Source organism: Phyllostomus discolor, chromosome 9 (assembly GCF_004126475.2).
Source record: "Phyllostomus discolor isolate MPI-MPIP mPhyDis1 chromosome 9, mPhyDis1.pri.v3, whole genome shotgun sequence".
NCBI classification, from domain to species: Eukaryota; Metazoa; Chordata; class Mammalia; order Chiroptera; family Phyllostomidae; genus Phyllostomus; species Phyllostomus discolor.
In genome coordinates, this window is record NC_040911.2 from 104,323,349 (window position 1) to 104,337,943 (window position 14,595).

Genomic DNA, 14,595 nt, shown 5'->3' on the forward strand with positions numbered 1-14,595 from the left:
CGGACCCGCCCAGCGGGGAGTTGGACAGAGGCAGCAGGGGCTCCCCATCCAGACGGGGTGCCCAGGGGGTGGGGGGGTGGGGGCGAGAAACCCCGCGTCTTCGTCAGTCTTCAGCCCCTGGGCCCCCCTCGGCCCCCCCCAACACACACACTTTTCCCAGTAAACGGAGCCTCTGAGGCCCCTTCGGCCAACACGGGCTCGGGCTCCAGATGCCCTGCCCTTGCGCGGCCGCGCGGTGCGGGCGGAGAGGCGGGGTGCGGGCGCGGCGCCTTTAAGGCCCGCGTCAGGCGGACGAGCGCAGGGGCCGGGCGGCGGGCGGAGCCTCCGCGGGGCGACCGCGCGGCTTCACCTGCGGTTCGGAGCGCGCGGAACAGAGGCGCGGGCGGCTGAGAGGCCGGCGGACGCACCGGCCCGGAGGAGCGCGCCGCCGCGGGGCTGGAGGTTCGGGGCCCGTGGAGCGGCGCGATCGCGGCGGCGACGAGGAGCGGGCTCTGGGCTCCGGCTCCGGGAGGGCGGGCGCCGGGGCGCGGCGCGGCGGCGAAGATGACCGCGGGCTCCGGCGTTCTCCTGGTGCTGCTTTCGCTCTCCGGAGCTCTTCGGGTAAGTTGCCGCCTCCCGCCCCGGCTGCTCGGAAGCCGGAGCAGCGCGGGGCCGTCCCCGGAGCCGGTGGGGCGCGCACACGACCGGAGAAGCTCTCCCGGGCTGCCCCGGCCCTCGCCGCGCGCACCGCTGCATCCAGCCGGCTCCCGCGCCTCGCGAAGCCGCCTGCGGTCGGCAGAAGCGAGGAGCCGCCGGGACGGCGCGGAGCGGCGGTGCTGAGCCGGGCGGGAGTGTGGGCGGCTGGCCGGGTGGGAAGAGACGGAGGGAGCTCTGCCCGAAGAAGCCCCGCGGAGCATCCCTCGGCTGCTTCAGGTCCGCGGCCGCGCTGCCCAGAGCCCGGCTCGCCGGCTGGCGGACTCGGCGCGCCCTCCATCGCCCGGGAGCCGCGTGCCTCCGGAGTTGTTGGACACAGCCGGACCGGGGCTGCGGGCGCCGGGACCTGGTGACGGCGGGCGGGGGATCTGGCCAACGGGGACACCCTGTCTGACCACCCCTGCCGGGGGCTGGGGCTTCGCGGCGCAACCCCGCCTGGGTTTTCTGGGTGCCGGCGAGGACCGTCGCTGGGGGGGTGGGCGGCGATGGAGATCGCGGGACACCCTCGCCGCGGAGTCCCCGCCGGGCGGGGTACGCGGGCGGGGCCCTCGCTGCTCCGAGTGGGGCTGCGCAGCCGGGCGCCGGGCGGCCGCAGAGCCAGGGTGTCCGCGGAGCGCGGTCCTGGCGCTCGCCGCCTTCCCTCGCAGCCCGCGCCCGGATCCCCAGTCTGCTCTGCGCCTGCTGGGGGCAGGGCCCGGGGGGCGGCGTGCGGGCTGCGCCCAGGGCGCCCCCGTGGGAGGCGGAGGGGCCGAGGGAGTTGCAGGAACCCCCTCTCGTGGCCGTTCGGCCTCGCTGCTCCTTCTGGGCCGCGCGGTGCAACCTCGGAGATGAACCGGCGCCCGTGGGCAGGCCGCTCCGAGGCTGCGGGCGCGGGGTGCGCTCGGCGCTCGCCGGGGACGACTGCAAACTTTCCTGGGCCAGTGCGCCGCCTCGGCGCCCGCCTCCACGGAGCTTCGTGCCCCAGGACCCAGCCGCTGTGCCCAGCCTTTCCAAAGAGCCACCCGACCCTGCAGCCTCTCCTTCCCTGGTGCTGCTGGGTGGGGGGCGCCCGCGTCCGCAGCAATGGTGGGTGCTGGGGGCTGGGGCTGGGGCAGCCTCTGGGCCGAGGTGGGTGCGGGGGCCGGAGGAGGGGGCTGCGGCGTGGGAGGCGTGTCCTGCAGGGCGGCTGAGGGGCGCCGGCCCTGGCCGGGCTGGCGATGACGCGGCGGCTCCCCTGTGGCAGTTTCTCCCTCCGCCCCCAGCCCCTCGGCAGACCCATAACTCCCGCTCCCCCGCCCGGGAGGGGCCTTCCTACCGCAGCTGTGCTGCCTGCCTGCGCGGGGCTCCAGACCACCTCCCACTGGGCGGGAGAGCCGGGCGCTGGGAAGGGGGCAGGAGGAGGACAGGACACCCACCCTTTCCGGTCAGTTAGGGGGGCCCTCTCTCCTGGCAGAGGAGTGGCTGCGAAGGTGGACCAGCAGCGAGGAAGCAGGGGCAGGGCCGAGAGCACTGGAGGGAGAACCCCCCCCACACACGCACACACCCCCCAGCCTCCGGGCAGGCCCCTCCAGCCGAGCCCAGAGAACCGCCTCTCCCGTTCCCCGGCCACTCCCCTCCCTGGGGGGCCGCAGGGAGGGGACAAACCTGGCAGCCCACCTCACCCACCTGGGGCAGGGGGATTGCTGCAGAAGGGTGAAGTGGCGGCATACAGCCGCCCCCTGGCCTCGGCTGCTCCCTGGCCTCCCCCCCCTCTGTTGTCACTGGCCAACTCCTGGCTCTCCAGCCGGCCGGTCTGCCGCCTCCTGGACACTGCTCATGCTCTCACCCCTCCTCGTGCCAGTTCCACCCAGACAGCTGCTGGCCGCCCCTCCCCCCACCTCGCCCGGCCCCCAGCCGACCCAGCTCCGAGTCTGGTGGGCCCTGGGGTGCATCCGGGCCCGTCAGAGCCGAGACCGGTGCACAGCCGGTCCCCAGTGGGCCGTCGGACCCGATTCTTGTGAACTTGACATTTCTTCTGACCTCTCGCTTCCCCATCTCAGGCCCACGGCGGGGACCTTACGGCCGGGGAGACCTGCAAGGCTGGATTCTCCGAGGAAGACTACACGGCACTAATCTCCCAGAATGTTCTGGAAGGAGAGAAGCTCCTCAAAGGTAGGGTGGGCACAGGCAGGGAGCAATCCCTCTCCTTGCCCTGGATCGGGGAACGTTTTGACGGGGAAGGGCAAGGGGGGGCCCACCCGAGCCCCGCTCTGTGCCCCGAGGTCGGTGAGGTGCGGCCCGGGGCCGCGGCGTCACGGTGTCACAGGTGCATGACGAGGCGTCGCAGGTGCATGACGAGGCGTCGCAGGTGCATGACTCAGCGTCGCCCCGCGCGAGGGGAATCGTGTTCTGGGCCGCTCACCGGAACGCAGTCGTCACCCAAGCGGTGTGTGTGCGGAGGGAGACTTCCTGACCGAGTGTTTCTGTGTGTGACGTTCCGGATGCTTAAACCACCCTCGCTCTGCGATGCACGGTAAAGCAGGCGGTGTTGTGGCAACGGGGGGAAATGAGCCCACGGACATTCCGTTCGAGTGCGTGGCACTCATCTCCCCGACCGGCCCGCCGACAACACGGAAACACCCAGGAGGGGGCCGCCAGGGAGCCCCTCCGTCCGTCCACGCCGGGAGGGCGAGGGCCCGCAGCGCCAGGACCCGGGAGGGCGGCCGGTCCCTGTGCGCGTGGTTCTGTTCGCCCTTCAGGACACACTGATTAGACTCCATGTTTGCGGGAGAGGGGGGAGGACGCGGCTCCTCCTGCCCCGGGGCGCCCCTCCTTGCCTCAGTTTCCCAGAAAGGGGAATTTAGCTGATTTCCAGGGGGTGGAGGGAGCAACTTGAGATGAAGCATCGCAGCTGAATGTCGCCGCTCAGGACGAACTGGTCCTCAGACCGCTGCGGTCTCCCCGTCTGTGCTGCAGGGGCGCAGGGTTTGCACACACACACACGCACACACACACGCATATACACATGCACACACACGCATGCCCCACCCCGGGCACTGGCAGGTCCGCCTGCCTGAGCCGGTCAGTCCTCAGAGCCCCCCGGCTCCCTGGTTCCCGCTGCCTGAGTCAGGATTTCCACTTTGCCCCGAATCCAACTCTTCTCATTTGCTGTCGTCTGGGTCGACTGCTAGAGCCGGGGGTGGTGCTCTTGACTCTTGCGTTGACGGACAGACGGACAGACAGACAGAGCACAGCGGGCAGGGCCCACCTCTGGACGGTGGGCGTGCTTGGGAGGAGGCGAGTGTGGTCGCAGTGTCGTCGCCCGACGTCGTGTGACTTTGGAGTCGGAGCGGCGAGCATCCTGCAGGACCGCCCGCGGATCACGGCGCCTTCCCCCGAGCGCCCGCGGGGAGGGCCCGGCGCTCCTCCCACGCTCAGTGTGTCGCTACGAGTGGAGGTGCCGCCGCCGCCGTTAGCGTGTCCTGAGGCCGACGCCCTGGAGCCTCCCCAGGTGCGGCACTGGACAGGAAAGGAGGCTCACGCGTCCGTGTTGCCGCGGAGTTCCAGAAGGACGGCCTCTGTTTCAGCGACGGCAAGTGCCACCTGCCGCGGAAGGGGGCGGCGGGGTCTTGCCCTTTTACAGTACGGAGGGAGACTGTGAACAACAAGTGTCTCCTCGCTGGCCTGGCGGCCGCCGCTCTGGACCAGCAGGGTGGGGAAGCTGGGGTCGCTGGCCGCCTGCCGGCCTGTCCCGTGTGTCCAGGCGGTTTTCACCCAGTGGGCGTCGAAGAGCCCGTCGTTATAGGTGAACTTGGACCGGCTGCCGGGATTTGTGGACATGAGACTCATTTTCTATTTGCACCTGCTTGTAGCTGAGACGAGGCCCAGGCCGGCCCCGGGTGAGAAGAGAGCGGCAGAGCGGGTCCCGGGACCCGGGGATCTGCAGCGCCGTCCCCTGGGGCCCGGAGTCCCCCTGCCTCCCCAGCCCCTCCCCGGCAGCCCCGCCCTGTCCTCTTCCCGTGGCCCTCCTTAAGGTGAAGAACCCCGGGGACAAAGAGGCGTCGTAATCTCAGAAGGAACGTCGCAGGTACGGAGGTTCGTACGACCTGCTCGCGCCCCAACCAGGCAGATAAAAATTTCTCTGTTCGAGTAGAAAACTTCGCAAACAACCCGATCACAGTAGAGGTGTGTGCGTGTGACAAAAATAATCACAAGGTGCGATATTTCCGGAAGTGCGGTGGGAACCCAGTGAGAGAGGCAACAACTGCTCGCCCCTGAGTTACTCCTGTGGGCCGGGCTGAGCCTCCGTGTGGCCGAGTTTGCGGACTGGCCCTCCGTCCGCAGAATGGCCGCCCCGTGGGCCCCCCTTGGCCCGGTCAGCCTCCCGGCGGCCCCGGGGACGCCCAGGTTCCAGAGGGCGGCTTGCTGCTCCGTAATTAACTCGTTTATGACGCGTGGAGGGGAGAAATGTCGTGGCATTTTGTTTTATGTCTTAATGAAAACCATTTGCAACGTCCAAACTCCATGCTAATGGGGCTTAAAATAGTTTCCCCCAACAGGGCGGCAGATCCGATGGTACCTATCGCTAACCTTTCGAACAGCGGATCCGCCGCCCTATGGCGACTCGAGGTGTTGGTGTCGCGGATTCCCGGCGTCCCCACGTCCCCTCCGAGTCCCTGCTTTTGCTGGTGCGCCTTTGAATGTAGTCACCTGTACGCTTATGGGGTAGCTTTGTCTTTGTGGCGGGCCACTCATGGCCGCCCTCACTGGGCATGGCAGGGCCTGAAACGGCATGGCTGAGCCGTTTTCCTGAGGCGGAAATGGCAGGTTCTCTAGGCCAGCGTGTGGGGCACTGTGGGCAGCTGTGGGCCGGTGTCCGGTTCCCCGCCCTGTTAATAATTAACCGCCAGCCCGGCAGAGGCCACAGCGGAGCTGGTGGCTTGCGTCGCGCTCTCTCCAGAGGGCAGAGGTCTGGGAAAACCCAGACCGGCTTGAGGGCGACACCCCCACAAGGATGGGGCATGCCAGGCGGTGTCGTGGGAATGCAGGGTGCGTGTGTCCTATCTCCCCAGGCTCACGCAGAAGAGGGTGACAGGTGAGCAGAAATCTTACCTGCTGGTCACAGGAGGGCGTGGGGCCTGGACCTTGCCGGGGGAGAGTGGGCTCCGTGAGTTCAGGCACCGCAGGCAGATGGGCTCTGTTCCTGGTGACCGCATGTCATGGGACTTCCTCCTTCCTGTCCCCTCCCCCGGCCAGTGTAGGGCCATCTCGTGACCGTCACACCACACTCTGCCTCCTCATCGGGCGACTGATGTGATCTGGTTAAACATCTCTCTTACGTAAGCCCTAAGGTTCACTCGGGCAGCAGCAGCCCTGCCGTTCTGGCTCCTTACCATTCAGATCATTTTGGGAGGTTCTTGGCCAACAGGGTAAAACCCGACAGACAGAATCCTGCATGGGGGTAATTTGTCTCGAGTAACAGTGCGGAGGCAGGTGGTCGAGGGCTGGAGCAGCTGACCTGGGGCGCCTCCCCATGCCCCATACTCACTGTCAACGTTCTACTTCCTTCAGTTCGTTACTTTATCACCTCATCCTGACAAACTGGCTGCTGTGGCTCCAGACACTGCGTTTGAGTTCAGAGCAGGAAAACGGAAGGAGAGGTAGCAGCACATGCGTCTCTTCCCTGCATCAGGAATGTACTTTCTCCGAGCCCTTTCACACAGGTTCTCATTGGCTAGAGCTAGGTCACGTGCCACTCCGAGCTAGGAGGCTGGGAAGCAGAGAATTGTAACTCCGGCAGCCACTGCCCCGTGTGGCTTAGACCCATTCTGGTCCATCACCCGGTCAAACTGGGGGGAAGTTTGGGGGGGAAGGCAGGAGGAATGGGTGCGGTGTCGACTGATCAGGTTTCCCGGGGCTGCAGGACCTGACGCAGAGGGGACAGGCCGTTCTTTGTCGGATGAACAGCTCATGTGCATCACAAGACACACGGAGAGGGGGAGGGTTGCCAAGAGACCAGATGCGGGAGTCCAGGGTGGGTCTCTAAGACTGGGCCCCAGCGTGACAGGCGTGGCTGGAAATAGCCTTCACTGGCCTTCAGGACAAGCATGCTGGGGGAGCGTGCTGGGAACAGCCCGTGTGCCCGGGCAGGTCGAGCTGACCCACGTCTGGGCGGACAGGTGACCAGCTCCCCTGGGGCGGAAGGCATCCCCAGACATGCAGGCAAGAGCAAAGAGCATCTCCTCACACCCCCGAGACCCGGAACCAGGCCCGACATGAGGGGCGGCAGTGTGCAGCTGGTACTGCGAAAGGAGGCAGTGGCCAGGACGGAAATGCCAGCGCCGTGGGGTGCCTGGGTCCCCACTGACCTGCAGAGGAATGGGAGTGGCCGTGACCGTTCAGATAAGTGGCACTCACCACGAGCCAGCCACGTGCGGCCACAATTACTAGACACTGCACGTTGCCCATCCCGTGCCCCTCCTCTCCCTGTTCCCTGCTGACAAAGCCTTGCCTGTGCCGTCCACTGGGCTCCCACTGAGCCCTGCTTCAGATGCCCCACCTTTAGTAGGCTTTCCTACAGCAAGGCGGCACGCCCGTGTGGCCCCTCTCTGATCGGTGAGGTCTAATCAGGTTATTCTCTCAGCTTCTGGGAGAGCTTTATTTTTTCCTAATAAAGAGGAACAGACTCAGCTGGCTATGCCTTTCCCCTTTACCTCTTCCTCCTGCCTGGAATACAGATGTGATGTCTTGAGCAAGGCAGCTCTCTTGTGACTGTGAAGCGGGTGGCCCAGGAACGGGTCCCAGGTGCCATCCTGGGACAACTCCAGAGCTCTGGACCCATTCTCCCTGGAGGGGCGGGAAAAACAAGGTGGAGACACCACAGTCCCTGCACGCAGGGGAACCCGGGCACCGGCGGCCGGTCGCCGCATCCTCTGGCGTTACAATTCCAAAACCCACCAGGCCACCAGACTGGCCGCCAACGCCCTGCGTGCGGCGCAGCAGAAAGGCCGGGGACAGAGGGAAGGCTGCCAGCCCCGACCTAAAGGTGTGGGAGACTGGCCAGCTGAGCAGTGGCAGGTGGCGAGGTCTCGCTGAGGAAGAAAACCAGGAATATTTAAACGAATATGAAGCAGAAAAGGTAGCGGTGATGCATCTGTGAAGGCCTGCCATAACCCCCCCCCCACACACACACACACCTCGCTTACATAATGCAAAGAAGTCGTGCCCAAGCTGCTTTGGAGGAAGACAGTCGGCAGGGACTGTCTCTCCAGTGGATAAAGGCAAGCCTCACGCCAGCATTCGGCCCCCGACAGTGCGGCTGGTTACGGGGAGGGCCTTTCAGCGGAACAGCCAGCCACCCCCGGCCCGCGTCCAGAGAAGCTGCCGCCCCACCCGTGACCTCCCCAGGGAGAGCGTGCTGCCAGGCGTTCGGTCCGCTGTCACCCCCATTGGAAGGCAGGTCCTCAAATGACAGGCCCAGCCCCTCGTGGGTCACCAGCGAAAACCAGAAGCCAAACGTCGCCGGACAGAGGGGCGACCCCAGGAGAAGAAGAGGGCGTTCCTGGACGGCACAGGTTCATGTGGCAGTGACCCTGAAAGGGTGGGGGGATGGGAGACAGAAGCGGGTGCCGGGAAAACCCGCCACCACAGGGAATCGCACAGGCCAGCCCGGGCTCGCAAACAGCAGGAGGGAGGAGCCAAGGAGGGGGCAGGGCCAGCCGGGCGCAGCCAGAGCCGGGAGGCAGCTCCCGAGGAAGGACGAGCCCCTGATGGGACCCACGGACAGGAAGGAGAGAGAGCATTCCCGTGGGGACAGAGGCGGCACAGCTCGCAGAGGCCGCAGGAAGCCAACGGAGGGGCTAAGGGGGCGTGTCCACTCCCGAGGACAGAGGGAGTGGCCAGGCGGGGTGGGCAGCGGGGCAGAGGAACGGCCGGCGATGGTCACAGGGCCTGGAGAGCAACCGCGCGGCGTGGAGGCGCCCCCAGCAGGCCCCACACCGGGAGACGAGAAAAAAGAACCGGCGTCGCCTTGCGTTCTAAATACGTTCTTAAATACAACAACGCTTCTTGAGTCGTCACGGTGTTGGGTGGTTTGCGTGCTAATTAATATTCCGCCCGCCCACGACACGCCTCCGAAGGCGTGGGGACCGTCTGGCATCCCCTAGCAGAAAGGGGGCGGCGCCCTCCGTGAGTGGGCGTGGCCGCGGCTCTCCTGCTCGGAGCGCGCCTCCAGCGCTCGGGCGCGGAAGCGCAGAATCTAGGGTCGTTAAGAGAAAGCCCGCCTCCGCTCCAGAACCACCCTCGGAGGCTGCAGCATCTGCCGCTGCATGCCCTCCTGCGGCTCGCGGGGGGCTCGCACCGTCTCGGTCCCCGCCAGCAGCTTCCTGGAAGCCCCCTCCCCTGGTCACTTCCTGGACACCTGACCAGCGTGCCTGAGTCCGTGTGTGTCCACGTACCTTTCTCGCGTGTAGTCCGGGTCGGATGACCGAGAGTCACGCCACCGTGCGGCGCGTGCCTGCAACCGCAGCCGGATCGTGTCGGTGGAGAAACGGTCTCGATAGTTACCCGCTTATGGACCGGCCACTGAAGTCAAATGGCATATATGCGCTGTCCTGCTTTTTGTTATCATTAATGTTGGGTGTGTTCTGCTAGATTCGTCCTTACTGTGCAAGGGGCAAAAAAAAAACCTTTTATCAAGTTTTCCAAAAACAGAGTGGATCTCGGAGCTTAAGGAGCTGAACACCCTTGCGAGGGTGTATGCAACTTCGGAGTGACCGGCCGGTTCTGGAAGAGCAGCAGCTGGGAATGAAGCTCCACCACTCGGAGCTGTTTTACTAGAGCCAAGACTTCCGAATCCTCAAGGCCCAGGGTCCCCTAGACCGGAGCCCGCCTTCCCGATAAACTTAGCGAAGTCGAAGAGACTGGAAGCGAGGTGGTCTGTGATACGCTTGCTTCCCAAAACCCAGACTGGGCCTTTACTAAACATCCAATGGGATCTGTTTCTTAAGGGTCCAAGCGTAATTAATACTTTTTTTTTTAAGGAAAAACACGACTTTTGCCTTGCAGGACTAGGTGTTTCAATGGTGCCGTCGGGTGAGGGGGTGTGAGACTGTGAGTGATCATAACGCAGTAACGTTGAGTCCTGGCCGGACTGTGCACTGGCTGGCCCACGGCGTCTCCGTCACCCTGACAACAGCCTTTCCAGGGAGGCAGTGTCGCCTGCTCCCACTGGCGGGGCCAGAAGCTGACGATCCCCAAGGTGGGAAGTTCGGCCCCAAACTCGGGGGCCACCTTGCGTTTGCAGCCCTGGCCCCGGGGTTAGAAAAGCCGGGCTGCTCCATGCCATGGGGTTTTTCAGTTCCGGGGGTGTGACAGACAGTCCCAGAGCAGCCTTCTCAGACTCTGCCGGCGCCGGCAAACAGCAGAGAAGTCCTGCCAAGCAGTCCGGATGGTTCTGGAAGCCCGGAGTGTGTGGGGGATGATCCGGGTGTAGGCACAGGACCTTTGTCATAAAGGTCTCCCATCGTGGCGTGAACCTCTGGGGACACGGTGAGGGGCTGTGAGAAAGGCTGAGGACTCGGGTCTGAAGGAGGCCACCGTGGGAGGGGGCCCCACGTCTTCGGGGGAGAGGGGGGCGTGTGCGTGAGACCGCCCTCTGTCTGCAGGTGGTCCCTGCTGCCTGGGTTTGGGGTCTCTGGGCTTTGTTTGTTTGCAGGGACCTCTGACCTAGGGTTCTAGGTCTCTCTCTCTCTTTTTCTTTCTTTTTTTAAAATCATTCCCGGAACTCACCATAACCGGAGAGCGAGTGAGCAAGCAAGCATTTGGCTTTTCAGAGAATGTACCTCCCCTGACTTCTCGAAGGGGTGGTTTTACTTCCAGTGAATTCCACTCTACAAAATGCCACGAGCTGAGTGAGTTTCTTTCCGTCGAGGGTGAGAAAGTTCTCCCCCTATGTGTGCTCTTGTAAAACCTCATGGCTCTTGCTCGTTCTTCTAATCCTCCAAGGTGGGGGGAGGGGCCCTGGTGTGTTAAAATCGTTTGCTTTTGTCAAAAGACTCGGAATTCTGGTGACTTTTGGCCTGGGCTCTAGGCTGCCCTCTTCTGGTGGCCTCCGGTACTGTCTCAGGCTGGCTCCCTCCCCCAGCCCCCTTTAAACAACAAAAAAGAACAAAACAGAACAACCCTAATTTACTGACCTTGGACCGGCGAGTGGCACCAAAGGTCGTTCCCCTTCAGCCTCTCCCAGGGTCAAGCTGGAATTTTTGAGGACCTCCCCTATGCTAATGGGCACCTTCGTGGAATGCTCAGAGCGCACTCCAACCCCCCCCCGGGGGCGCGGGGCACCCGCCTGGCCCCCTGTGGGTCGGCGTGAATACCCACGCCGCCTCTCCCAGGGAGGAGGTTGCTCGATTATGGGTCGTGTTTGCTCCTGAGCGCAGCGCAAATGACCACAGGCGCGGAGGCTCGATCGACACCAATGATTTCCTTGCTGCTGTGGACGCGGGAAGCCCAGCTGCGTCCCCCTGGGCGAAAATCGGGGTGTCGTCAGGGCCCTCCCTCCCGGCGGCCCCGGGGAGCCGCCGCTTCCTGGGTTCCTGGCCGGTGGCTGCTGCCAGAGGCGCCTGCGCTCCTAGGCCGGCGGCCCCTCCCTCCGCCCGCAGAGCGAGCCCGGCTACCTGTCTGGGTCCCACACTGGGGTCGCCTTCACTGGCTCTCCCTTCCGCTCCCGTGGAAGGACCCCGGGGGGACGCTGGGCCCACCACCCGGAGAGTCCAGGATCCATCCTCTCCCACCCTAGCTGGAGCCCACCCGCAGAGGTTTGGGGAACCAGGTGGTGGGCGTCCTGGGGCCTCTGTGCACCCGTGTGATGCGGGTCCTCAAGGAGGTGCTATTGGGGGGGGGGGGGGGGAGGCGGGCGTGCCTGTGCTGTGTTCTCTGCTCAATCCCCGAGGCCCCTCAGCGGTCCGTGCTGGCACCCCACTTCCCCGTGGGGGAAGCTGAGGCCCAGGGGTGACTGAGGGACCCAGGGGCAGGAAAGGCCCCTGTGAATCCCAGGCTCCAGTCCCGGGTCCCCGCCGCGCCCTCCTGCACTCTGTCCTCCCACCTCCTTCCCGGAGCTCCGCCCGCCGGGCCCTGGTCTCTGATCCACTCCGGCTGCCCCGTCTCTGTGGATCCTGAGACTGCAGGGTGCGCGGCCCCGGGCTTTGCGGAGGCAGCAGCTGTGATCTGGCTGCTTTTCCCTCCGCCTCTGCTGGGCTCTGCTGCTTTCCCGCCACAGTGTGCGGGGATTTAGCAGGGATTAAGGTAAGCCTTCGGGGACAGGTAAATATCCGCGGGGAGGACCGCGCCAGCGGGAGGAGGGGCCTGTGGAGGACCCGCGTCTTCGCCCCGGCGGGTGGTCCGCTAGGAGCGCAGCTTTGTGCCGCGGCAGCCGTGGGTGGGCAGGCGGACCCTGAGTCGCTGCCGGACGGACCTCACTCTTTGTCTCTGAGCGAGACAGAGGACGCTGGCCTTCCCACCACTGCACCTCCGACTTGGAGAAATGTCAGACGTGGGCGTGCGGTGGAGTTCGCGGCCCAAGGGAAAGTCTGGGCACCGTGGAGGCGGATCCGCCTGGAGAGGCCCCTGGGCGGGGCCTGGCGCACAGGTCTGCTGAGCGCAGGCGCAGGCGTCGGCTGTGGGGGTGCCGGCTGGCGCGGCGGGAGTCGTGGGGGCGGGGCAGAGAAAGGGGGGTCTTCCCTTCTCTGGGCCTCAGTTTCCCTATTTGCAAAGCAGTGGGGCAGGATGCCCACGGTGGTCCAGGAACTGGGGGGACACTTGTCGAGCCCAGCAGCCCCCTGGGTCCCCTCCCAGACCAGCTGCAGTGCGTTGGACGGTAGCCCCAAAAGACTTGAAACCGCCGGCACTGTGACCGTGACCTTGTTCGGAGAAAGGGGCCTTTGCAGGCATAACTGAGGGTCTCAAGATGATGTCATCTTGGATTATCCGGGGAGACCCCCCCGTCCCTATGAGAGAGAGGAGAGTTCACAAGCACAGAGGAGAGGCCATGTGAAGACGGACACAGAGATTGGGGCGATGCAGCCGCAAGCCGAGGACCCCTGGAGCCCCCAGGAGCTGGGAGAGGCAGGAAGGAGCCTCCCCCTGGAGCCTGGGGGTGCTGGGGGGAGCCTTGCTGTTTAGACTCTGGCCTCCAGGCCTGTAGGAGAACTTGTTACCACAGCTGCGGGCCTCTCACCCGCCCTGAGTCAGAGATCCTGGGCCTATTTAACCCGCTTCCCCCCGGGGCCGCTGGTGCTCGCGGGAGCCCGCCCGCGGGTCTCGGGCTGCAGGGTTCCAGCCTCAGCCTTCAGAAGAGGGCCGGGAGGCCTTGTGGGAGACGGGGGCGTCCAGTGGGGTGTCTGCCGGGGAAGCAGAGGCCTCCGGCGCCGCTCAGGTGCGCGGCCGGCTGGCGAGGGAGGCCCCGAGAAGCTGCAATGTAGCGTTTTCCATTACAGAGATGTCACGGCCGGTCTCATCAGAATGCCGGTACGCGTGGCTCACACCTCCCCTCTCGTTGCCTTCCCTGGCCGATGCGGCCCTAACGAGGATTACGGTTCCAGGGGCGCCGTGCAGATACGCTGTAACCGTTCGGTTAATCTGGAGGTCTGCCTTGGGGAACGGCGGGCGGAGCGGCCGCCCCACCCCCCTCCCCCCGCGGCGGGCAGCGAGGCCTCCCCGGAAGAGCATGCCCGTCCTCTCCCCGGCACTGCCTGGCGGCGCAGATGTAAAGAGGCATCTTTCTGCCTCCGAGCGCCTCGTTTCTCATTTTCCAGCGGCCGCGTTTTCGCTGCCTGGCTGCCCAGCTCCCCGGCAAGCCCAGGTTCGCGCGGCTCACTCCGGAAAGCAGCTGCGGCGCTCGGCTGCCAGGGGCGCGTCCCCGTCCCCGCCGCCCCTCTGCCGCCGTGTTCAGGCGGCCTCACAGACGCCCGGGGACCGTCACAGGCTGCTCTGCCCGCTGGGTGGACAGCAGGTGGGCGCCCGGGCACCTGGGGGGCCGAGCTGTGTGGGGTCACGGCTGTCCTGTCTCCCTCCGGGTGGGCCGCACCCAGGACCAGCCTGGGCCGTGTCCTTGGAACCGGCCGGGTGTACTGTGTCCTGCTCGTCCCGACGTTGAGGCTGGTTCGCACAGGGGGGACTTGGAGGGACGCCCTTTTCTGTTGCTCTGCCCTCCAGCCAGATGTTCACGGAGGGGGGCCTGGGCTCACCCGCTGGAGGGCCTTCGCCGAGGGAACTCCGTCGACAGGGGAAGCCGCTTCGCGCAGCTGCTTTGGGGAGCACCAGGCCTCACGCAGGAAGCCCCTCCATACAGCCCACTGCGCGGGGCTCTGCACCAGCAGCCTCCCCAGGCCAGCGGGGCACAGCCACCCCACGCGGTCAGTGCGTGCTCGGCCTCCTCTCGCCCAGCAGGAGGCGCTGATGAGCAAAAAGTGGGGTCCTGCAGCCTGTCCTGGAGGGGCCTGGGGTACGTGGGCAGCCTGCCCCCTGAGGGCAGCCTGCCTCCTGAGGCCAGCCCTCCAGCCTCCCTGCCTGTGCCCCGAGCCCCGGCTCCCCCATGGAGACCAGGCACCTCCGGGCACCCAGGGGCTGCTCGGCTTCTGCGGCACCGGGCATGTGTCCTTAGCTTCAGGGTCTTCTGTGGCACCTCCGGCCTGAGGGGCTGGTACCAGGCAGGGGCGGGGCGGGGACGGGCCTGGCCTCTGGCCACTGTGGCTGGTTCGCTGCATAGACAGCAGGCCGAGTGTATACAGCAGGCCCAACTCAGCCAGGCATCTGCCCTTCCTGTCCTTTTCCCTGAGGCTTTCGGAGCCCGGCCCCCACGGGAAGCCAACCTCCAGAGAAAACACCATCGTCCGGACGGGTGACAGGGACATCCAGGGTGGGGGGATGGGGGGGGGGCTTTCCCTG

The 14,595-nt window shown here is 65.7% G+C and overlaps 1 protein-coding gene across 1 annotated transcript in view; it reads left to right on the top strand.

The window, feature by feature from the left end:
• The first annotated feature begins 441 nt into the window (after nt 1-441).
• Nucleotides 442-14,595, top strand: part of CDH4 (cadherin 4) — a 151,480-nt gene continuing 137,326 nt past the window's right edge. The window contains exons 1-2 of the mRNA XM_036009999.1: nt 442-600; nt 2,712-2,823. Coding sequence (XP_035865892.1) covers nt 544-600; nt 2,712-2,823 — 169 coding nt within the window. The 5' untranslated portion in view covers nt 442-543. The remainder of the gene's footprint in view (nt 601-2,711; nt 2,824-14,595) is intronic.